The sequence below is a fragment of the Dendrobates tinctorius genome, unplaced genomic scaffold (genome assembly GCF_039654945.1).
Source record: "Dendrobates tinctorius isolate UK_male_01 unplaced genomic scaffold, ASM3965494v1 ptg000179l, whole genome shotgun sequence".
NCBI classification, from domain to species: domain Eukaryota; kingdom Metazoa; phylum Chordata; class Amphibia; order Anura; family Dendrobatidae; genus Dendrobates; species Dendrobates tinctorius.
In genome coordinates, this window is record NW_027361846.1 from 2,202,505 (window position 1) to 2,228,390 (window position 25,886).

The window sequence follows — 25,886 nt, forward strand, 5'->3', positions numbered from 1 at the left end:
AAAACCCAATGTGGCCAAACAAAGAAGTAAGAGGGGCGATTACCAGTAACAAGAAAGCATTTAGGGGGCGTGGCTATGCCGTGAACGGGAGAGGACGCTGATGAAGAGAGCTCCTCACAGTCCTGATAAATCCTGATACATGGACCCCTCCTGGCAACTTACTTGTAGCTGCCTGGACCCCCCTGGACAACAGGACCCCCTGGGCACTCTGTGGCAGGTTGGAGGACGGCTTCTGGGAGCGGGCGGCGGGGAGATAGGAGCAGGCGGCAGGTTCCCCCACGAGGCGGCGGCCATCTTGGGCGTGCAGCTCAGCTGCTGAGAGCTGCAGCGCCGGCTTCCCACTGCTGCTCCGCCGCCGGGCAGAGAAGAAAACCGGCTGTGACACTGAGGGAGCGCGTGGTGAGTGCCCTGGAAAAACGGGCCCCGCATGGTATCCACCTACCCGCTCACTGTGCCGGCTGGCACCATCATTAGAGTAGGCTCTGTACACCCTCCCCCCACTCCAGCCGCCTCTGCGGGACCCCCCCTCCCTCCCCGGGCCATAGAGATCTAGGCTGTACCTGGCTGCCCTCCTTGTCATCCCGCAGGCATCTTTCTGTAGCCAGCCCCATAATTAACTATTGCCTGACCCGCTGTGACCCCCACCTGTAGTGGGTAATACCTGGACCACACGCTTCAATTTCTTCATCAGACCACACTGCAGACAATCATGAGCCGACTTAAAGGGGCAGGAGCGGCGGAAAAATTGAAAGAGTTTGCTAGACCTGATCACACTGAAAATGTGCGGTATAATAGGAGCACAACCTCTCAAGTTCAGCGCAAAAATCGCCATTCTGGGGGCGAAGAGGAGATGGAACAGGAGGAATTAACTCTTAAACAAGCATCTGAGCAGTTGATGCAGGCTATCTCATTGACCAGGACATTTCTGACGGAGAAAATCGAGGATGTTTATACGGAGGTGGGGAGACTCCATCAGGATATGCAGGCCATGAAGGGGCGCATTACAGAGGTGGAGACGAGGGTGTCCAAGGAGGAGGATACCATTACACCTATGGAGGCTAAATTAACGAAGGTGGTGGACTCCATAAACGCTTGGAAACAGAAGGACAGAGATACCATTTTGCGTCTTGCACACCTGAAAAGTCCTATTAAATTCAACAATGCTGTAGTTTCCATCTTTCCGGATTTCTCCGTGGAGCTGCAGAAGCAGCGGGCGCAGTTCTTCGAGGTCAAGAGGCGACTCAGAGACAGGAACATTGTATATTCGATGATATATCCGGCCCGGCTCCGAGTTGTCCATGAGGGTTCCTCCGTATTTTTTACAGATCCGGCGGAGGCGATTGAGTGGCTGCGGTCCCATGGGGGATCCCCTACGAGGGAGTCCTAATGTGACGGCTGTTACCTCAGATCCTTTCAATCAAGGTCTAATTGGAGCTCTCCCGGCGAGTTCCCAGATGCCAGCTATACCGGACGCTGTACTCAGTGATAGTATCCCCTTGTTTATTTTTTGATGGGGGCGTAAGACTGTACGCCTGTGTTATTAGGTTCCTGTTTTGCTTTTTCTTTTTCAAAAGTTTTAATTTTTATAGTTGTTTAGATGGAGGCCGCAACCGACGCCAAATTCTGTTACATATGTGGACTCTGCACCTGGATCGGGCGCCACTATGCACCATATCTTGATAGACGGGAATGGGTTTTGAGCTGATTTGTATGACCTGGAATGTGAGAGGCATAAAAACCCCTCGAAAGAAAATTAAGGTGTTCTCACAAATTAGGCACTACCGTCCTCACATTGTGGCTCTGGTGGAGACGCACCTGACTAGAGATACGGTTCGGTGGGTACAGAAACCGTGGGTGCAATGGTTTATACATGCTTTTCACACCAGCTACTCAAGGGGGATTTCACTGTTAATCCATAAGGATGTTCGGTGGGAGGCCAGGGAGGCCCGGAAGGACCCCGAGGGACAATTTGTGTTCGTGCATGCGCTGATTAACTCTCAGAAATATGTCATTCTTTGTATTTATAATCCCCCTCCGGCCACTATGTCAATTATTCAGAAGGCATTGAGCTTTGCTTTAAATTACCCGGACGCACATGTCATCTGCATGGGAGATTTTAACTTGGTCATGAATGGCCATCTTGATAAATTGAGACAGGGCGATGGAGTACAGGGTGGGGTCCTCCTGGCACATCCCAACTGTCACAATTCATGGCGGGTAGTGGGTGGCTGGATCTATGGAGGGTGCGCCATCCAGAGACGAGGGAATATACTTGCCATTCCTCCACTAAACGCTCTCTGTCTCGCATAGACTACATTTTTGGGTCTGGCAGTCTGGCGGCATGGGTGGATGATATTAAACATGGAGGCAGGGGGATTTCAGATTATAGTCCAGTTATTCTCAAGCTTAAATATGGGCCATCAACTAATAGAATGGCATGGAGGCTGAACCCTTTTTGGCTGAAGTTGATAACACCCCCTGATAGAACAATAGATCAGTTACGCTGCTTCGTCTTGTCCCACCCCGAACCCCGAAATATTAATATATTTTAGGATGCTCTTAAAGCCTATTTACGGGGTTGTCTATCCTCTACGATTTCTCACATTAAACGGGTGACATCGGAGGAGGATGGCGAGATGGAGCGACGTCTGAAGGACTCAGAGGCAGCCTATGTATCGGATCAAACTAACAGTAATAGGGTAGAATGGCTGGCCGCTCAAAGGTTACATGCTCAGTACACTGACACCAAAACGAAACCTAAATTATTTTTTGCTCAGCAATCTTATTTTGAAATGGGGAATCAGGCGAGTAAGTTTCTGGCTTACTTAGTACAACAGCATAATGCAACGAACACAATTCTGCAGATCCGTGATTCGGGTGGTACTATGGTTTCCTCAACTGAGGAGATATGGAAATGCTTTTCTGATTATTATAGTTCATTGTACAATTCTAAGACGGATGTGGGTGGCCCGGAGTGTCTAAATTATTTGTCAGACATAGTTTCCCACGCTAAGTCCTTCTCAGCAGGCCTTTATGGATGCTGAGTTCACTCTGGAGGAGGTAGAGGACGCCATAAAAGACATGGCCTCCTGGAAGGCTCCTGGGCCGGATGGATTCCCTGTGGAGTTACTGTATATAGGAAATATCAGGAGATACTGGCACCCCTTTTGTTGACTCTGTTTCGCAGGATCTGGGAGGGGGGATGTATGCCGGAGTCCTTTTATGAGGCCAATATTATAGTTCTTAAAAAGGACGGGGAAGGACCCTTTAGATTGTGGATCTTACAGGCCTATATCACTAGTAAATGTGGATTATAAAATGTTTGCAAAAATTTTGGCCAAGAGAGTAAATTCAGTTATATTAGATCTTGTACACCCTGATCAGACGGGTTTTATGCCGGGTAAGAGCACCTCCATATATATCAGACGAGTCCAGTCAGTGGTCCAATATAGCTCTCTGGTACTGGATAATGAATGAGCACTGGCATCGCTGGATGTGGCCAAGGCCTTTGACTCTCTTGAATGGCCTTTTCTCCGTGCATGTTTGCAGAGATATGGATTTGGTGATAGATTCCAAAAATGGGTCAGTGTTTATACATGAAGCCCAAGGCCCGGGTCATCGTAAATAACTCCATATCTGAATCATTCTCACTGTATAGGGGAACTCATCAGGGGTGTCCTCTTTCTCCGGCCTTTTTTGCTTTTGCTATTGAGGCGCTGGCAATTCGTATAAGATCCTCCCCTGACATTGCTGGTGTAGAAATAGCAGGTCGGACGAATACCATAGGCCTCTATGCTGACGATATGGTGGTATTTATGGACAAAGCAGAGGAGACCCTACCAAGAGTGATCACTACCATAAATAAATTCAGTAAATATTCTGGCCTATACATAAATTGGGAGAAATCTGCTTTGATGCCTCTTTCCCATGCTCCAATGCCACGACTGGAGACTCTCTCCTTACTGCCCATTGTAACTAGTTTTAAATATTTGGGGGTTTATATCTCTAAAAGGAGTAAATTTGATCTACAACTCATCATACAACCATTGCTGGAGACGGTCAGGGGTAAATTCGCGATCTGGGGTAAACTTCCACTGTCTGTAGCCGGACGTATTAATTTAATTAAGATGATGTTACTTCCCAAGCTCAGTTACTTTCTTCAACATAGTGCGGTGGTGGTGCCCAAATCCGTTATTGCTAATCTAAATTCCCACACCACATCCTTTATTTGGGGGAAAGCCAGGCCTAAACTTAAACTAACTACTTTACAGAGGCCCAAGATTGGAGGAGGGGCGGCGTTACCCGATTTCTTTTTATATTATCTAGCTGGACAGGCCAAGGCCATAAGTACATGGATGCCTGGATGTCATCTCCCGAATTCTGAGAGTCATCTTCATGCTGCAGGGACTAGTTGCCCACTGGGTTTTTTAGAAATGAGGCAGATGAATGTTTCAGGACTGTTACCTCTGCTTCATCTGGCAAGATCGATATGGAGACAGATTAGGGGGGTGGATAGATTTGGGGATATCATAGCTGAAATGCCCCTGTGGAATAATGACTACCTCCCGGTGCTACGTGAACATCCATCCGCCGAGTTCTGGGTTCAGTATAGTGTCTCAACAATAGGTGATCTATACGATCGTGGAACTTTGGTGTTCTTTGAGCATTTACAGGTTGATCGCAGTGTCCCGAGATCCCAGTTTTTTTCGTTATCCACAGCTAAGATCATCTTTTCAATCGCACGTGAGGTGTATAGGTATAGATAATGCCATTTTGTCTCTTCCCCTGAGAGGGATTCTCAAATTGCAGGGCCCTCAGGGTCTCGTCTCCTCTCTATATACGTATATGCTGTCAGTGGGGGCAGAATGTGCCTTAGATTCCGTTAAGAAGAAATGGGAGAGGCTCATCCTGGATACACAGGGTGAGGAGTGGGAAGAAATCCTGGAGTCCCCAATCTGGGAGTCTCCGTCTGCCAACAGGATGATACAACTGTATATTATTAATCGTATTTGACTCCAAGTCGACTCTTTAAGACGGGCCGGTACCCGTCATCGGAGTGTTTGAGATGTCATTCAATAGATGCAGATTTTATCATATGATCTGGTGCTGTCCTGTCGTTGTGCAATACTGGAGCGAGGTGACGTCATTATTAACATCTTTGGTACAAACCCCAGTTCCCATTGAGCCGCTGATCTGTCTGTTTGGGGTGTGGGATGAGGAGGCATGGGGTCATCATGTTGGGATTTTTCTACGGGAGACACTGTTCATGGCACGGAAGATACTAGCATTGCGGTGGATGGGGAATTCACCTCCTTCTCTTGGGTCCTGGGTCACTCTGGTAAATTCGATTATCCCATATGAACGTACACTGTATCAGAATAGAGGGTGCCCGGGTAAATTCGAGAAGATTTGGGAGAGGTGGAACTCCTCTCACCTCACTTTGCCGAGCGGAGGCGTCGCACAGTAAGCTGCTCATTATATAGAAGTCGGCTGCGGGACAGTTTACGTTTTGGTAGATGTAGGTAGCTTTAGAAGCCAGGCAGGTTTTATTACTGGTACAATAACACAACACCACTGTGATTCAGTTCATACTGTGTTTGCTTTATTCACACAGTCGATGCCCATATTTTGCCCCGCGTCTTCATGCTGTCTGAACATATGTATGTTTTGTATCAAGCTCAACACCTGGTACTATATGGGTGTATTGTAAAACTGCCTGTGGTTTAATAAATGAATTTAAAAATAAAAAAAAGAAAGCATTTACACTACTAAAGCAGGACGGCCCCGCTGAAGAGCTAAAAACTACAGGGAGAAAAATACTTTATTTAAAAAACTAATTACAGCTGCCAAAAAGGAAACCGAGGAGCACAAAGGAGAGTAACACTAATCCCAAGCTGTTCTTCACCTATATCAATAGTAACAGAATCATAAGTGACAGTGTAGGAGCCTTAAAGAATTGTGAGGAAAGAATGGTTGTAGATGACGAGGAAAAAGCGAATATATTACCCATCTTCTTCTTCACGGTATTCACGGTGGAAAATGAAATGCCGAGAGACAAAGAAAACCCGATATTAAGGGTCACCAATCTAACCCAAGAAGAGGCGCGAAACCGGCTAAATAAGAGTTAAATAGATGAATCTCCGGATCCGGATGGCATACACCCACGAGTACTAAGAGAACTAAGTAATGTAATAGACAAGCCATTATTTCTTATATTTAGAGACTCTATAGCAACGGGGTCTGTTCCACAGGACTGGCGCATAGCAAATGTGGTGCCAATATTCAAAAAGGCTCTAAAAGTGACCTGGAAATTATAGGCCAGTAAGTCTAACCTCTATTGTTGGTGAGATATGTGAAGGGTTTCTGAGGGATGTTATTCTGGATGATCTCACTGAGAATAACTGTAACTCCATATCAGCATGGGTTATGAGGAATCGCTCCTGTCACACCAATCTAATCAGCTTTTATGAAGAGGTAAGCTATAGACTGGACCAAGGTGAGTCATTGGATGTGGTAGATCTTGATTTTTCCAAAGCATTTGATCCCGTGCCACACAAGAGGTTGGTACACAGAATGAGAATGCCGGGTCTGGGGGAAAATGTGTGTAATGGGTAAGTAATTGGCTGAGTGATAGAAAGCAGAGGGGGGTTATAAATGGTATATTCTCTAACTGGGCCGCTGTGACCAGTGGGGACCGCAGGGGTCGGTGTTGGGACCTCTTCTCTACAACGTACAGTGGGGAAAAAAAGTATTTAGTCAGTCAGCAATAGTGCAAGTTCCACCACTTAAAAAGATGAGAGGCGTCTGTAATTTACATCATAGGTAGACCTCAACTATGGGAGAAAAACTGAGAAAAAAAAATCCAGAAAATCACATTGTTTTTTTTTCATTCTATTTGCATATTATGGTGGAAAATAAGTATTTGGTCAGAAACAAGCAATCAAGATTTCTGGCTCTCACAGACCTGTAACTTCTTCTTTAAGAGTCTCCTCTTTCCTCCACTCATTACCTGTAGTAATGGCACCTGTTTAAACTTGTTATCAGTATAAAAAGACACCTGTGCACACCCTCAAACAGTCTGACTCCAAACTCCACTATGGTGAAGATCAAAGAGCTGTCAAAGGACACCAGAAACAAAATTGTAGCCCTGCACCAGGCTGGGAAGACTGAATCTGCAATAGCCAACCAGCTTGGAGTGAAGAAATCAACTGTGGGAGCAATAATTAGAAAATGGAAGACATACAAGACCACTGATAATCTCCCTCGATCTGGTGCTCCACGCAAAATCCCACCCCGTGGGGTCAGAATGATCACAAGAACGGTGAACAAAAATCCCAGAACCACGCGGGGGGACCTAGTGAATGAACTGCAGAGAGCTGGGACCAATGTAGCAAGGCCTACCATAAGTAACACACTACGCCACCATGAACTCAGATCCTGCAGTGCCAGACGTGTCCCACTGCTTAAGCCTGTACATGTCCGGGCCCGTCTGAAGTTTGCTAGAGAGCATTTGGATGATCCAGAGGAGTTTTGGGAGAATGTCCTATGGTCTGATGAAACCAAACTGGAACTGTTTGGTAGAAACACAACTTGTCGTGTTTGGAGGAAAAAGAATACTGAGTTGCATCCATCAAACACCATACCTACTGTAAAGCATGGTGGTGGAAACATCATGCTTTGGGGCTGTTTCTCTGCAAAGGGGCCAGGACGACTGATCCGGGTACATGAAAGAATGAATGGGGCCATGTATCGTGAGATTTTGAGTGCAAACCTCCTTCCATCAGCAAGGGCATTGAAGATGAAACGTGGCTGGGTCTTTCAACATGACAATGATCCAAAGCACACAGCCAGGGCAACGAAGGAGTGGCTTCGTAAGAAGCATTTCAAGGTCCTGGAGTGGCCTAGCCAGTCTCCAGATCTCAACCCTATAGAAAACCTTTGGAGGGAGTTGAAAGTCTGTGTTGCCAAGCGAAAAGCCAAAAACATCACTGCTCTAGAGGAGATCTGCATGGAGGAATGGGCCAACATACCAACAACAGTGTGTGGCAACCTTGTGAAGACTTACAGAAAACGTTTGACCTCTGTCATTGCCAACAAAGGATATATCACAAAGTATTGAGATGAAATTTTGTTTCTGACCAAATACTTATTTTCCACCATAATATGCAAATAAAATGAAAAAAAAACAGACAATGTGATTTTCTGGATTTTTTTTTCTCAGTTTGTCTCCAATAGTTGAGGTCTACCTATGATGTAAATTACAGACGCCTCTCATCTTTTTAAGTGGTGGAACTTGCACTATTGCTGACTGACTAAATACTTTTTTTCCCCACTGTATTTATTAACGATCTGGTAGAAGGTTTACACAGTAAGATATCGATATTTTCAGATGATGCAAAACTATGTAAAGCAGTCAATAGAAGAGAAGATAGTATTCTGCTACAGATGGATCTGGATAAGTTGGGGACTTGGGCCGAAAGGTGGCAGATAGGGTGTAACAATGATAAATGTAAGGTTATACACCTGGGAAGAAGGAATCAATATCACCATTACACACTGAACGGGAAACCACTGGGTAAATCTGACATGTAGAAGGACTTGGGGATCCTAGTTACTGATAAACTTACCTGGAGCAGCCAGTGCCAGGCAGCGGTTGCCAAGGCAAACAGGATCATGGGGTGCATTAAAGAGGTCTGGATACACATGATGAGAGCATTATACTGCCTCTGTACAAATCCCTGGTTAGACCGCACATGGAGGACTGTGTCCAATTTTGGGCACCGGTGCTCAGGAAGGATATAATGGAACTAGAGCGAGTACAAAGGAGGGCAACAAAATTAATAAGGGAAATGGGGAACTACAATACCCAGAGAGATTAGCAAAATTAGGATTATTTAGTCTAGAAAAAAGATGACTGAGGGGCGATCTAATAACCATTGTGTAGTGACCACTGTGTCCGCTAGGGGGCGCTGTGTGGATGTCCCAGGAGAGAGGATGATTGGCAGAATACTGAATGACCATTATGTATCTCAAGGTGGGTGGCTTTGGGATGGAGACTTGTGTCTGTTGATCAGCAGTGATACTGCTGAGGTGCTGTTTCAATGTGTTTGGGAAGTCTCCAGGTAACTGGTGAGATGGGCGGGACTAGTTCCGTACAAACCCACCCAGGGGGTGTGTTTAAAGAACGCTATTATAAAGTATGTATGAGTTGTTGAAGGACCTGTGATGAGGTCATATCCATGTGACCCGGTGGGCGTGGCTACGGGCCATATAAGGTGGCCAGGGTAGGTCACATGGGTGAATGCTGGGACCTGGTTGGTCCATTGTGGAAGGTCCCGTCTGAGAGAGATGGGACTGTCTTCCTGACAGCAAGTGAATGCTGTGTTAATGGCTGCACGTGCCTGATAGTTCCCTGGAGGGAAAGGACATCTGCAGTATGGAGAAACATCCATGAGGGAACCCTGATGGGTGAGATAACTGTGAGGCTGAAGAGCCAGCGTATGGAACACTGCATACCCTGTGTGACCACAGGGATTACAGAGCTGAACTCTGTCATGGACGCTATACTGATGTTATGAACTTTATGTTGCTGCTGTGGTTTATAATGCCTGAATAAACCGCATGGACTAGGTTTTGGTTTTATGGAAAACCTGTGCCGGATGTGATTTATTGGCTGCCAAGCAAGTATCCCCTACCCGAATGACAGCGCTACCTTACACCATGTATAAGTATGTAAGGGGACAATACAAATATCTGTCCAAGGATCTGTTTATACCAAGGAAGGTGACGGTCACAAGGGGGAATTCTCTGCGTCTGGAGGGGAGAAGGTTTCTCCACCAACATACAGCTCTGGCAAAAATTAAGAGACCACTGCAAAATGTTCAGTTTCTCTGATTTCTCTCTTTATATTTTTGAGTAAAATGCAAAATTGCTCTTTTATTCTATAAACTACTGACAACATGTCTCCGAATTGGGCTGGCCATGACAGGGATTTGATGTGGTGGTCCTTCATCCAGACATTGATTGACCTAGCTGTGTGGCATGGTGCATTTTCCTGCTGGAAAAACCAGTCCTCAGAGTTGGGGAACATTACCTGAGCAGAAGGAACCAGCTGTTGTTCCAGGATAACCTTGTATGCGGCTTGATTCATACGTCCTTCACAAAGATTAACCTGCCTAATTCCAGCCCTGCTGAAGCATCCCCAGATCATCACCAATTTTCCACCAAATTTCACAGTGGGTGCAAGACACTGTGGCTTGTACGCCTCTCCAGGTCTCCGTCTAATAATAATTAGATGACCAGGTGTTGGGCAAAGCTGGAAATTAGACTCCTCAGAGAAGATTACCTTACTCCAGTCCTCCATGTTCCAATCCTTATGTTCTTTGGTAAACTTCAGCCTGGCTCTCCTTTGCTTCTCATTGATGAAAGGCTTTTCTCTACCTTTGCATGACTTGAGCCCTGCCTCTAGGAGCCTGTTACAAACTGTTTTTGCTGTGGACTTCACCCCAGCTGCCATTTGCCATTCCTTTTGTAGGTCACTTGATGTCATCCTGCGGTTGCTGAGTGACATTCGAATAAGACGACAGTCATCCCGGTCAGTGGAGAGTCATTTTCGCCCTCTGCCCGTCTGTAGCTTTGTTGTCCCCAATGTCTGCTGCTTGACCTTGTTGTAATGGACTGCCGTGTTAGAAATTTTAAGGATGGAAGCAACATGATGCTCACTGTATCCCTCTTCTAGTAAAGCCAGAATTGAGCCCTTCTTTTCCTCACTCAAGACTTTTCTTTTCAATTACTTTGGCATGGTTATAAGTTTTTTTTTTTTTTTCATTCCTGTTACTTTTGGGATATCACTAGCACTTGTTTTGCCATCCAGCTTGTCCTACTGCAGGAGGATTGTGAACACCACAGTAGGGATTTTATACTTTCCTTCGTAAAATAAGATTTGGTTCAGGTGATCACCTAATCAGAAGCACATTAAGTGGAATGAGGTGGACTCTGCTAAGAATTCAACTGACACTGGAATGGAGGAATGGCTGTCAGACATGGAGAGAAGCGGACATTTATACAACTGTGCAGTGGTCTCTTAATTTTTGCCAGAGCTGTAAAAGAGGAATCTTTACTGTTAGGGCAGTGAGAATCTGGAATTCCCTGCCTGAGAAGGTGGTGATGGCTAACTCAGTCGAGGGGATCAGGAGAGGCCTGGACGTCTTCCTGGAGTGTAACAATATTGTATCTTATAGTGATTAGGTTCTTTAGAAGGACGTAGATCTGGGCATTTATTCTGACGGAATATAGACTGAACTGGATGGACACAGGGCTTTTTTCGGCCTTGCTAACTGTTACTATGATGAACACACATCGAAGGTCCTCAGGATGGAGATGACATCTGTCGCTGATGTATGATGGATATCCAAGAAGTATCATTTCTCCTTGCGGAGAATGACATGCTAAGCATGTTGAGGCGAGGAGACTTAAAGCCGCAATGCTCCTCTGGGAAATATGCTAATTATGCAAATTGTCTCTTCAGAGAGGAAGAGGACTAGAACTCTAGTGCCACCTATTGGAATTAGCAATCCTAAAAGTCAATGTTGACCCTTTAACGAGCCTAGTTACATGACTTAGGATAAAAGCCAAGCCAGAATGTCAATTTGCAGACACTGTGTTTCGGGGTACTGCCCCTCGTCAGTGCAAAGTGTGAGATTTGGTTTGGCTGTGTGAGAGGCATCTGACCGAAATCCAAGAAGTATCATTTCACCTTGCAATGCTCCATTGCGGCTTTAAGTCTCCTCACCTCAACATGCTTAGCATGTCATTCTCCGCAAGGAGAAATGATACTTCTTTTATATCGGTCAGCCGCTATGTAGAATAGTTTGTGTCTTCTATTTGCTGCACTTTCTCTCTATTTAAGTCCATGTAACACTGAACTATTATAGTCACCATGATCAACAACCAACACGCAGAACAAGGATGCTCATTGTCATACAGTAGCTGGTCATGGAAAGTTATTCTGCTGCGTAAGTGTTGGCATGAGAAGGTACCTGCCCCACCCCATGCAGATATTTCACCATGGACATGTGACCCTATGATGGGCCTGAATTGAGAAATGCTTATAGGGCATACAGACACAGGTAATGATGTGAGAAGTAAGGCCCTGTGTCCTGTATCACATGCAGAGCTCTCTAGATGTTATACTCTCTCAAATGCGTTATGTTACATGACCTCTTCTCAGGATTTCTGGTGTTAACAGATTAATGGCTGCCTGATCAGGATGTCACTGTTATGATCGAGACCATGGTGTTGCAGTCGTGACGATGGTGTTGCAGTCGTGACGATGGTGTTGCAGTCGTGACGATGGTGTTGCAGTCGTGACAATGGTGTTGCAATCGTGAGGATGGTGTTGCGATCGGGACGATGGTGTTGCGATCGGGACGATGGTGTTGCGATCGGGACGATGGTGTTGCGATCGGGACGATGGTGTTGCGATCGGGACGATGGTGTTGCGATCGGGACGATGGTGTTGCGATCGGGTCAATGGTGTTGCGATTGGTGGGATGACGGTATTGCGATTGGTGGGACGATGGTGTTGCAATCAGGACAATGGTGTTGCGATTGGGTCGATGGTGTTGCGATTGGGTCTATGGTGTTGCAATCGTGACGATGGTGTTGCGATCGGGACGATGGTGTTGCGATTGGTGGGACGATGGTGTTGCGATTGGTGGGACGATGGTGTTGCGATCGGGACAATGGTGTTGCAATTGGTGGGACGATGGTGTTGCGATTGGTGGGACGATGGTGTTGCGATCGGGACGATGGTGTTGCGATTGGTGGGACGATGGTGTTGCGATCGGGACAATGGTGTTGCGATCGGGACGATGGTGTTGCGATCGGGACGATGCTGCTTTGATACGGATGACGGTATTAAGATCAGGCCAATGGTGTTATGATCTGATGCCACGATCGGGGCGATAGTGCTACAATAAGGGTGATGTTTTTTTTTTTCTCCTGAAAATTTCCTCATGTGATTTATTCCCAGGTCTGTGGACGATAAAATCAGTGGCAGACAGTGAAGAAGATGAAGGAGGTGAAGAATGACGGCGGTGTCGTGACCGGGGCGGTGGTGACGTGACCGGGGCAGTGGTGACGTGACCAGGGCGGTGGTGTCGTGACCGGGGCGGTGGTGTCCTGATCGCGACAATGCTGCTTTGATCCGGACAAGGGTATTATGATCGGGATAATGTTATAATCTGGTGACACGATTGGAATGATAATGTTACGATCAGGACGATGGTGCTACGATAGGGGTGATTTTTTTTTTTTCTCCTGACCATTTCCTCATATGATTCATTCCCAGGTCTGCGGACGATAAAATCAGAGGCGGACAGTGAAGAAGATGAAAGAGGTGAGGAATGACGATGGGGTTATGATTGAGATGATCGTGTTATGATCGGGACGATGGTGCTGTGACGGGGACGATGGTGCTGTGACGGGGATGAAGGTGCTGTGACGGGGACGAAGGTGCTGTGACGGGGACGAAGGTGCTGTGACTGGGACGATGGTGCTGTGACGGGGGCGAAGGTGCTGTGACGGGGACGAAGGTGCTGTGACGGGGACGAAGGTGCTGTGACGGGGATGAAGGTTCTGTGACGGGGATGAAGGTTCTGTGACGGGGATGAAGGTGCTGTGACGGGGATGAAGGTGCTGTGACGGGGATGAAGGTTCTGTGACGGGGATGAAGGTGCTGTGACGGGGACGATGGTGCTGTGACGGGGACGATAGTGCTGTGACGGGGACGAAGGTGCTGTGACGGGGATGAAGGTTCTGTGACGGGGACGAAGGTGCTGTGACGGGGACGAAGGTGCTGTGACGGGGACGAAGGTGCTGTGAAGGGGATGAAGGTTCTGTGACGGGGACGAAGGTGCTGTGACGGGGACGAAGGTGCTGTGACGGGGACGAAGGTGCTGTGACGGGGACGAAGGTTGTGTGACGGGGACGATGGTGCTGTGACGGGGACGAAGGTGCTGTGACGGGGACGAAGGTGCTGTGAAGGGGATGAAGGTTCTGTGACGGGGACGAAGGTGCTGTGACGGGGACGAAGGTGCTGTGACGGGGACGAAGGTGCTGTGACGGGGACAAAGGTTCTGTGACGGGGACGAAGGTGCTGTGACGGGGACGAAGGTGCTGTGACGGGGACGAAGGTGCTGTGAAGGGGACGAAGGTGCTGTGAAGGGGACGAAGGTGCTGTGAAGGGGACGAAGGTGCTGTGACGGGGACGAAGGTGCTGTGACGGGGACGAAGGTTGTGTGACGGGGACGATGGTGCTGTGACGGGGACGATGGTGCTGTGACGGGGACGATGGTGCTGTGACGGGGACGATGGTGCTGTGACGGGGACGATGGTGCTGTGACGGGGACGAAGGTGCTGTAACGGGGACGAAGGTGCTGTGACGGGGACGATGGTGCTCTTACGGGGACCATGGTGCTGTGACGGAGACGAATGTGCTGTGACGGGGACGAATGTGCTGTGACGGGGACGATGGTGCTGTGACGGGGACGATGGTGCTGTGACGGGGACGATGGTGCTGTGACGGGGACGATGGTGATGTGACGGGGATGAAGGTGCTGTGACGGGGACGATGGTGCTGTGACGGGGACGAAGGTGCTGTGACGGGGACGAAGGTGCTGTGACGGGGACGAAGGTTCTGTGACGGGGACGAAGGTTCTGTGACGGGGACGATGGTGCTGTGACGGGGACGATGGTGCTGTGACTGGGACGATGGTGCTGTGACTGGGACGATGGTGCTGTGACGGGGACGATGTTGCTGTGACGGGGACGAAGGTGCTGTGACGGGGACGAAGGTGCTGTGACGGGGACGAAGGTGCTGTGACGGGGACGATGGTGCTGTGACGGGGACGATGGTGCTGTGACGTGGATGAAGGTGCTGTGACGGGGACGATGGTGCTGTGACGGGGACGAAGGTGCTGTGACGGGGACGAAGGTTCTGTGACGGGGACGAAGGTGCTGTGACGGGGACGATGGTGCTGTGACGGGGACGATGGTGCTGTGACGGGGACGATGGTGCTGTGACGGGGACGATGGTGCTGTGACGGGGACGATGTTACTGTTACGGGGACGATGTTGCTGTTACGGGGACGAAGGTGCTGTGACGGGGACGAAGGTGCTGTGATCGGGGCAATGCTGCTGTGATCGGGATGATGGTGTTATAACCGGGACAATAAGGCTACAATCGGGGCGATGCTGCTATGTGAGGACCCAGTATTGTATCTTAATTAACCAGACGTCTATTTTCAGCAAGCGAAGAAGAATAGACTGTTATCTATTTGTTGATTTTTGAGTTTGTGTTTCTTTCTGGTTGGTCAAGAAAACAGACTTTTACTTGTGTAAGCCTGTAATGTTGACAATTTGTTGTGACACATTGTGTTCTTATCCTGGATGACTAGTGATGTTTGATGATATGCTGATTACATAATGTCCAGGACAGCTACACCGCGTGCAGAATTATTAGGCAAGTTGTATTTGAGAAGATTCTTTTTATTATTGAACAACAGCTATGTTCTCAATCAACCCAAAAGACTCATAGATATCAAAGCATGATATTTTTGGAAGTTGGAGTGGGGTTTTTAGATTTGGATATCTTAGGAGGATATCTGTTTCTGCAAGTAACTATTACAGTGCAGAATTATTAGGCAACTTAATAAAAACCAAATATATACCCATCTGACGTGTTTATTTTCACCAGGTAAACCAAAATCACACAAAATTTAGAAATAAACATTTCTGACATTCAAAAACAAAAATAAAAATATCAGTGACCAATATAGCCACCTTTCTTTACGATGACACTCACCTTCCTTCCATCCATAGATTCTGTCAGTTGCTTGATCTGTTTACGATCAGCATCGCGTGCCGCAGCCACCACAGCCTCCCATACACTGTTCCGAGAGGTGTACTGTTTTCCCTCCCTGTAGATCTCACATTTTATGAGGGACCACAGGTTCTCTATGGGGTTCAGATCAGGTGAACAAGGGGGCATGTCATTATTTTTTCTTCTTTTAGACCTTTACTGGCAGCCACGCTGTGGAGTATCTGGATGCATGTGATGGAGCATTGTCCTGCATGAAAATCATGATACCAACTTCTTCCTGTACCACTGCTTGAAGAAGGTGTCTTCCAGAAACTGGCAGTAGGTCTGGGAGTTGAGCTTCACTCCATCCTCAACCCGAAAAGGTCCCACAAGTTCATCTTTGATGATACCAGCCCGTACCAGTATCCCACTTCCACCTTGCTGGCATCTGAGTCGGAGTGGAGCTCTCTGCCCTTTACTGATCCAGCCTCGGGCCCATCCATCTGGCCCATCAAGAGTCGCTCTCATTTCATCAGTCCATAAAACCTTAGAAAAATCAGTCTGAAGATATTTCTTCTCCCAGTCTTGACGTTTTATCTTATGATTCTTGTTCAGAGGTGGTCGTTTTCCAGCCTTCCTTACCTTAGCCATGTCCCTGACTATGGCACACCTTGAGGTTTTTGATACTCCTGTAACGCTGCAGCTCTGAAATATGGCAAAACTGGCATCAAATGGCATCTTGGCAGCTTCACGCTTGATTTTCCTCAATTCATGGGCAGTTATTTTGCGCCTTTTTTTATCAGCACGCTTCTTGCGACCCTGTTGGCTCTTTGCCACGAAACGCTTGATTGTTCGGTGATCACGCTTCAAAAGTTTGGAAATTTCAAGACTCCTGCATCCCTCTGCAAGACATCGCACAATTTTTGAGTTTTCAGAGTCCGTCAAATCTCTCTTCTGACCCATTTTGCCAAAGGAAAGAAAGTTGCCTAATAATTAAGCACACCTTATATAGGGTGTTGATGTCATTAGACCACACCCCTCCTCATTACAGAGATGCAAATCACCTGATTTACATAATTGGCAGTTGGCTTTCAAGCCTATACAGCTTGGAGTAGGACAACATGTATGAAAAGGATGATGTGATCAAAACACTCATTTGCCTAATAATTCTGCACACAGTGTAGTTTGTTGACTTTTAAAATAGAGGAGGAAAAACGATGCAAATCGATCACCATTTTTCCCCTTTATCTGTGAATGCTGGTTTGAAGGTCACTTGTTAAGTATAAAAAGAGGTTATTTTCCTCTGTATGGAGACACAGAGATTCAGCCAAGACATCCAAAGGACCAGAGACAGGACAGCAGCCAAGATATCATGGCTCCATCACAAGGGACACGGATTTATCATTCTACCGGATGCCAGCTTAGGGGACTTCGGCCCCCGCTAGAAGAATACGGATCTGCTCCATTCGCCATTGCAAATCCATGGATACATTTGGAGAAAACCAGGATTGGGACCCGTTGGACGCCTGGCCCCATGTAGATGTTTGGAGAAACCAAGTTGTGACCCTCCGGTCAACTGGCCTTGTACCTGAAGGACTGTCGTCTTCGTAAGCTGCTTGTTACCTTCTGTCTGTGCATGCCACAGGTGGAGTACTTGGCCCTGAGAGCTCTGAACTAACAGCTGCTATTATCCCAGCGAGTCAGCGGACAGATGAGACTCTGTAATGTTCGCCATCTTGGGTCCTGTGCTGGGACTGTTCTATGTGTTATCTGCCTGTTCTGTGGTTCAATAAAGCATCGCCGCACTGTGTAAACCCTCACCCTGTGTTGTCTGAGTAGCGTTACGCCCAAGTTAAAAGGAAAGCGGACGTTCGGTGGGACGATCCCTGCTCCATGCAGTTTTCGGCTGACCCCCTGTGTCTCCATATGCTACAATCGGGGTGATGTTTTTATTTTTTCATCTGATAATTTCCTTATGTGATTCATTCCCAGGTCTGCGGACGATAAAATCAGAAGCGGACAGTGAAGAAGATGAAGGAGGTGAGGAGTGACGATGGTGTTGTTATGCGGACGATGGTGGTGTGATGCGGACGATGGTGTTGTGATGCGGACGATGGTGTTGTGATGCAGGCGATGGTGTTGTTATGCAGACGATGGTGTTGTGATGCGGACGATGGTGTTGTTATGCAGACGATGGTGTTGTGATGCGGACGATGGTGTTGTGATGCAGGCGATGGTGTTGTGATGCAGGCGATGGTGTTGTGATGCGGACGATGGTGTTGTGATGCGGACGATGGTGTTGTGATGCGGACGATGGTGTTGTGATGCAGACGATGGTGTTGTGATGCAGACGATGGTGTTGTGATGCGGACGATGGTGTTGTGATGCGGACGATGGTGTTGTGATGCAGGCGATGGTGTTGTGATGCAGGCGATGGTGTTGTGATGCGGACGATGGTGTTGTGATGCGGACGATGGTGTTGTGATGCGGACGATGGTGTTGTGATGCGGACGATGGTGTTGTGATGCGGACGATGGTGTTGTGATGCAGGCGATGGTGTTGTGATGCAGGCGATGGTGTTGTGATGCAGGCGATGGTGTTGTGATGCGGACGATGGTGTTGTGATGCAGGCGATGGTGTTGTGATGCGGACGATGGTGTTGTGATGCGGACGATGGTGCTACAATCTGGGTGATGGTTTTTGTGTCACCTCACAATTTCCTGATGGATTTATTCCCAGGTCTGCGGACGATAAAATCAGAGCCGGAAAGTGAAGAAGATGAAGGAGGTGAGGAATGTTTCTCATACATGAGGTTTTCACATTTTCTGTTTCCTTATAGCATCAGCCAAATGGGAACTACAATAGTATAATGAACCCCTAGAAGAAGATGACTGCCATTCTCTTATCTGGTACTAAAAGGTTCTGTTGTCACCAGTGAAACCACCCTGTTCTTAGATTATTCCAGGAAAGATCCTCCAAGGGGACAAGTCTTAATATCCTGAGAAACCTCTGTTTATATTTAGCCCAAATCATAGAAATCCCTGAGAGCGTCAAGGATCTCGTAGTCTCTGTCCAGTTTACTGCTCAGTTACCGAATTCTCCTGATGGATGGGGTGACTTCAGATAATAATTGCTGTCGCTCCCCGCGGCCACCTCACATGTTGTCCTCACACCCTCAGTGTTTTTGGATATCGATTCGCTACTACTTCCTCTTATTATTACCTACTTCCCCTCAGATCCTTCTTACAGATTTCTAAATATCTGGCCTTTTCTCTTAGGAGGAAGTTGGAGTAATGACATTCCCTCCCCGCAGTCAGTGGTGTCCAGCCAAAATCACAGGAGGAGAGGGAGTCAGTTGAAGGGCACTGAGCAGCCATCTTCAAATTTTGTATCACCAGAAGATCCGTACCCCTGGATGGAGCACCCTGCTGAGGGTGAGTATCTGACGTCATCTACAGCTTTGTGATGCAGTAACAAACAGGCTTAGAGATGGTGGCTCCTGTGACCATATATACAGCGGGGTTGTGGGTAGTCTTCCCCTTGCTCCAAGTTGCAGAGGTTGTGAGAAAGCATGGTACCATCCTATCTTTGCCCTGCCCAGTTGAGGTCTCCGGAGATCCATCCATTGCACTAGACATTATCATTGCACTGGTATAATGTCAGTGTGATGCCGTGCTCTTCGTAACTCTCCACAGGTCCCTCTATGGTCAAGCTGGAGTCTAATCTATCATCAGGTCCTTGCATCCTGGAGTCAGAGACATGTTCAGAGCAGGAAGGTGAGAGGACTGCTCTGTATTATACTGTAGTAAGTCCCCGCCAGCAACACCGATGCCTAATCACTTCTCTTCTGACAGACACCCCTGGAGCAAGGTCCATCAGGAGGTCCCCAAACTTCTCTGCAACAGAGCTGGAGTATTTTGTGGCGCTAATGGATCACTTCCTGCCAGATAATCTCATTCGAGCTGGGGCTATTCCCATCAGGCAGCGTAAATCTATCCTTCAGGAGATCGCCAGACGCTTGGAGCCTCTGTCTGGCTGTTTGCGCACCCCACGGCAGCTCCGACATCGCTGGACCGACTTCAACAACAGAGACCCAGACCGATTGGAAGAGATACGAAGCCGGATAAGGAGAGGTAACTGGAGGGATAAACAAAAGCCCACTGGCGCTCAACACTACAATTGGATCTTACCCGCCTTGTTTGGTGGACAACTACCACAATTGTAGCTGCAGTGGTCCCCGTGTAACTGCTAGAGATCAGCGTGGGGCGGGAGTATTGATCGTGTAAGAATGGTAGAGGAGACGCGCTATCAGATCGGGGGCAGACAGGTGTAACAGGATGGTGCTGTGCCACAAGTAGTGATATGCAGAGCATTACCTGTACTGCTGCCGAGTGGTGAGAGGATGCGTCTGATAAATGTCCCCTTATGGCAGCTGCAGATCAGCTGGTGCTAATGGTCATGCCCATGCAGCGATTCTGAGGCAAAAGGGGGGAGGAAGAACGTGGAATCAAGTGGAGTACAGAGTATTATGACAGTCTGGTACTGTGCCACAAATAGCGATATGCAAAAAGTTACCGGTCTGGTTACTAGATATCGGGAGAGCAGCAATCGACACACAAATGAACGATGTGCTGTTTATGGATCCTGGCGTGCAGTGGTGAAGTGGTCGTTGATGCACGCGGTATAGGTGAGTATGTCCAAGGTCTGAGCGTACTATGCCCAAGTCGTCGTGGAACAGCAGACATAGACAGGCACGGTACTGTGAATCCTGCTGGAGCCTCGCGCTGGCGGTAGATGGCAGTTGCACTCTGTATGTAGAATGACTTCAAAGGGTGCCATAGATACTTGGTGAGGGGGCCGCCGGACCACGGCATATGTGGAGATGGGGCAGGGAGCCACTTTACAAAGTTCAAAGGGGCTGCTAGGCAGTGGTTCTAAGTTACGAACGCTGCCCCGGCCGGTGGCAACTGCAGAGGGAATCACTGCTGGTCGACCCGAGTGGTAAATCGGGGTAGTGACGTCACTGCCGAACCTATGGTCGGGTAGAGGAATGTTAGCAGTCTATAATCGTAAGCCAACGCGTTTCGGGAGCTTGCGACTTCCTTCGTCAGGGATATTACAGCCCCAGTGTAGTGAACTTTCAAATACCAGGGTCACTTAGTCTAAGTGGGCAGTGGACTTGGGCAACGCCACCGAAGAGAAGGGATTGCTGGTCATATTCTATGTTCAGAGGTGAGATGATGACCCGTGGTGGTCGCCAACTGGAGAAGGGAAGGAGATTAATGCCGATGTTTGGAGATAAAAACGCCAAGGGTTACAATTTATTCAAGAAGGATTAAGGATGAGAGATGAATTGAGGGAAAGTTTCGATGTAATGAGAATATTGATATTTCTGAGAGAACATCTGGAAAGTGTGTGACAACATGCTCTCGATACCGGAGTCTTCACTTCATTGATGTCATTAATCATGCCTATATGAACAATACCTGGTCATTAAGATACTGCGACAATTAGTTGAGCATGTTAATAGAAATGATATTTCCATGGGAAATGATTTTTGGGGGATGAGTTTTCATTAATTTAATTTAAAGAAAATTTGTAATTAAAATTATTTTTGAAAGTGTTTATTTTTCATAAATTTGCTATTCTAATATATGGAGAAAACATGAGAGGACGATTGCAACAGTTTATTCAGGTGACGGTCAGAGGTGTTAGGAGATCACAGAAACCCGAAAAGCTCCACCTCATTGTTCAGACCATGCGGTTTTAAGGTACTGAGGTCGAAGATCCGTTCTGTCTCTTTACGGACATTATTTTTCTGTAGTTCCCTCCAATCCTCCGTAACAGCTTGTATCCCCCAGACCTGTGCCCCGATCAGGTTACCCCACGTTTCTCAGTGTAGTGTTTGGATAGGGGATGAGCCTGTATGTTTTACAGATGTTGTTCATGGGTTCAGCAATTGTTTTGGAGAATTTCCTTCTAGTGCAGTCCACATATTTATTTTTACACGGGCATTCAATGCAATAAATGACACCTTTAGTGTGACAGCAGATGAAGTCTTATGTGATCTATCTCATTACCCTGTGTAAAGGTCGTGCGTTTACAGGGGGTTAATGTGTGGCATAACCTCCTTTGAGGTTGAGGTTTGGGGTGATTAGACAACCACTACTGTGAACAGTTTCCTGCCCAGTCGGAGCCACCAGGATACCTATATTCTGTGCCCTTCTGTGAATGAACTGTGGTGGGTTCGGTGACCGTTCGCCCAGAATCTTGTCCTCTCGTAACGTGTTCCAGCGTTTAATGATGATTCTCAGAAAGTGGTTTTGGGATTATTTTGTAAGATTATGGGAATATTAAGAGGATCATATTGCCTCTGGTTATTAGTTGTGTTATCGGATATCAGTAAATCTCTTGGAATTTTGGTCACCGTGTCTCTAGTTTTGTGTAAGAACTCCTCATTATATCATTTCTCTATAAATGTGTCCGTAAGGTTGTTGGCTTCCTGTTCAGAATCCATATTCTCCGTGCAATTTCCGTGGAGGAGAATAAATTATCCTCTAGGAATATTGAGTAACCTGAGCGGCAGATGAGCGCTGTTTAAGGCAATGGGACTATTGCTGTCAGTCGGTTTGGTAAAAGTGCGAGTGCAAATTTTATTTTCGTGGATAAAAATAGTTAAGTCTCAAAAATGAATGGATTCCCTACTAGTGGTAGATGTGATTTGTTAATAATAGAATCTAAAAACTGGGATAAAGATAGGGAATCCCCTGACCAGATCAAAAACACATCCTCTATAAAACATTTCCATAGGACCTCTGTTATGAATGGGCAAAGAGGAGGATAGCAGGAACAGGCTAAGCCACAGAAAACCAGAGAGGTTGGTAACTAAGCGGATTGCAGACCCCTGATCCTATCCACACAACTAGCAGTAGCCGTGGAGCGTACCTACGATGATCCTAGACGACTCAGCACAGCCGGAGAGCTAACTAAGCCTAAAGCAAGAAAGGGGAAATCTAAACTGCCCCGGAGCAGACCCCAAAGGAATAGACAGCCCACGAACATATATTGTCGGTGAGACAAGATGAAAACACAAACACAGGTAGGAAAATAGACTGAGCAAACGATGGGGCCCACACTGCCTAGACAGGACAGGAAAGACACTGTCTGCAATCACGCAAAAAAACCCTGCAAAAGTCCAACACTTCTGATGCCCCATAACACTGAAGTCGCACGACTTGGCCCCCCCACTATATCAGCACTCTGGTATATTCTGAAAGCAAACCAAAAAGAGGCCAATATAACAGGGGACAAAAACAAACTGGCACATGCAGTGACATATGGGCGGTGATTCAGCACAGCCGGAGCTGGCTGACCCACACAAAGCAGAGATAGACGAAACCAGATCCAATGCAAACAGAATAGCAAATGAGCCACTTAGCTGAACCATGCAGGGAAAGAGCAGGAGACATCAGACCTCAGAAGGAACAGGAAGAAAATCACCAGCAGGGATAGAGGGAGTCAGCTGTCTTAAATCCCAATCAGAAACCCCAGATCTCCAATCGTCCTCCTCATCATCAGGTGGCAGACCTCTGTCAATCTGACCAGCACCACTACCTCCAGTAACCACCAGAGGGAGCCCAGAAAGAGAACTCGCAACCCCTCTGTCAATCTGACCAGCACCACTACCTTCAGTAATCACTAGAGGGAAGCCAGAGAGAGAATTCACAACAGACCTCGCCCTGAGGGATTATATGCTGGTGTTCCCACAGGCCAACTTAAAGGTTAGCGTAACTGTGTGTGAACCTGGTCCCCATGGCTGTCCCCTGCTGCTGGAGATCATAATCATTGCCGGATTTCAGAAAATGATGAGTATAAAATTCATAGAATCTCCAATGGACTGGACTTGTCAGTGGGGATCTGTCTAGAAGTATTCAAGAAAAACATTGACTCTTTGCACCCTTCTGATGTTTAATTACCGTGTACAGTGAGGTGACGTCTAGGGTCCCCATAATTTGGATCTCCTTCCATGTCAGGCCGTTTACAATCTGTAAGATGTGTTCCTGAGACATGGAGGCAAACAGGGAACACACGCTTAATAAAAACAATTACAAGTCATAAAACATGACAAGGCATAATAATAATAATAATAATCTTTATTTATATAGCGCCAACATATTCCGCAGCGCTTTACAGTTTAACAGTTTCAACACACAAGCCATAAGTAACAACGCTAACAATACAATAATTAAAGCAAAATAAGACGAAATAAGCCGCCCCTGCTCGTGAGAGCTTACAATCTACAATGAGGTGGGGGAGATACAAAGTACAGGTGTGTATTTACAATGGTGTATATACAATGAAGGTCCAGCCATCTTGCGGGAGTGAAGGATGGATGGAGATAGTGAATGGGCTACACACGCACACTTACACATAGAATGACTTTGATTAGTGAATGTGATAGGCCGCTCTGAACAGGTGTGTTTTGAGGGAGCGCCTAAAACTATGCAAATTGTGGATAGTCCTGATTTCTTGGGGTAGAGCATTCCAGAGGATAGGAGCAGCACGGGAGAAGTCTTGGAGTCGGGAGTGGGAGGTACGGATTAGTGCAGAGGTTAGTCGAAAGTCGTTTGCAGAGCGCAGCGATCGGCTAGGCCGATAGACAGAAATGAGAGAAGAGATGTAAGGGGGTGCCGCACTGTGGAGAGCTTTGTGGGTGAGAACAAGTACTTTGAATTGGATCCTATAATGAATGGGCAGCCAATGTAAGGACTGGCGAAGAGCGGACGCGTCCGAGTACCGATTAGCCAGATAGATGACCCTGGCTGCTGCATTAAGTATGGACTGGAGAGGGGATAGTCGCATGATGGGGAGGCCAATTAAAAGAGCGTTGCAGTAATCCAGGCGAGAGTGGATCAATGCAACAATGCAAGGCATACACAAGGCTCATGCGAAAGCCAACAAGACTTCCCCCACAGCTGGAAGAACGGCTGAACAGTTAGACGTAATGTGTGAGTAATAGAGGTGACGGGAGAAGAACAGTTATTGTGAACGCATAGGATATACTATGTTAGTATCACCATCCCCTATGTGTAACAGCAGTGATAATGGTTGTTTGCCCATAAAGATGCACACATCACAGCGCTATAATGGTAAGAAAAAGGCATCAGAGATACACACAAAACAGATAGTGGGCAATGGAGTCAAAAACGCACAATTAATATAAATGCCTCAAAATGCCCTAAGGAATAACCAAAGAATTCTATGAAATAGTTACAGTATAGGAAGGTACAATAGCATATAGTCTAGTCCATGCCAATAAATGACCCACGGTCCTGTGGACTCAAGCCATAGCCAGCAGCAATGCAGATAGAAATTTACGGACAGGCTAAAATAAAGCCAAGGTGTAAATAGCGACCATGGCACGCATCATCTAAAAATGGAGGTAAGAGAAAGGTGCGGCCCGCACCATCCTGGACAGCCTTAGTTGGATCTGTGTAGTATATCCTATGCTTTTACAATAACTGCTCTTCTCCCGTCTCCTCTATTACTCACACATTACGTCTAGCTGTTCAGCCGTTCTTCCAGCTGTTTTTGGGGATGTCTTGTTGGGTTTCGCATGAGCCTCGTGTATGTCTTGTCATGTTTTATGGCTTTTAATTGTTTTATATGGCGTTGTTCATGGTTGTCCAATAACATTTACTATATTCTTTGGTGATCCCTGCTCCTCTTCGGTCAGTAGCTTTTCTACTTTTGTATAGTGCGTGTTTTTTACTGACTGCAGGAGTATCCCAAATTCCTATTCGGTGGTGCCCTCCTTTGTTTCATTACTACAGGGAGCACGCGCTTGTAACTGGTGGTCCACCAACCTTGACAAGTTAGCGGTGAGGCACCCTACTCCTGAGGCTATGGCTCCGCCGGGAGGGTTCGAGGTGCATTTGTGTATTTTGGGAAGGTAGTAAATATGGAACATTAATACACTGAGCTTCATCCTTATTAATAAATCCTTTATTGGGGCTCAGGATCC

The 25,886-nt window shown here is 47.1% G+C and overlaps 1 protein-coding gene across 6 annotated transcripts in view; it reads left to right on the plus strand.

Annotated features, from left to right (window-relative positions):
* The window catches only part of LOC141054852 (uncharacterized), a 141,608-nt gene that overhangs the window by 103,661 nt on the left and 12,061 nt on the right, over positions 1-25,886 (plus strand). For 4 of the 6 annotated variants that reach the window (XM_073551722.1, XM_073551721.1, XM_073551723.1 and 1 more), the window contains exons 8-14: positions 13,034-13,081; positions 13,352-13,399; positions 17,855-17,902; positions 18,602-18,649; positions 19,141-19,296; positions 19,558-19,638; positions 19,717-19,995. In XM_073551722.1, coding sequence (XP_073407823.1) covers positions 13,034-13,081; positions 13,352-13,399; positions 17,855-17,902; positions 18,602-18,649; positions 19,141-19,296; positions 19,558-19,638; positions 19,717-19,995 — 708 coding nt within the window. The remainder of the gene's footprint in view (positions 1-13,033; positions 13,082-13,351; positions 13,400-17,854; positions 17,903-18,601; positions 18,650-19,140; positions 19,297-19,557; positions 19,639-19,716; positions 19,996-25,886) is intronic. The other 2 variants (XM_073551724.1, XM_073551726.1) reach the window with 2 other exon arrangements.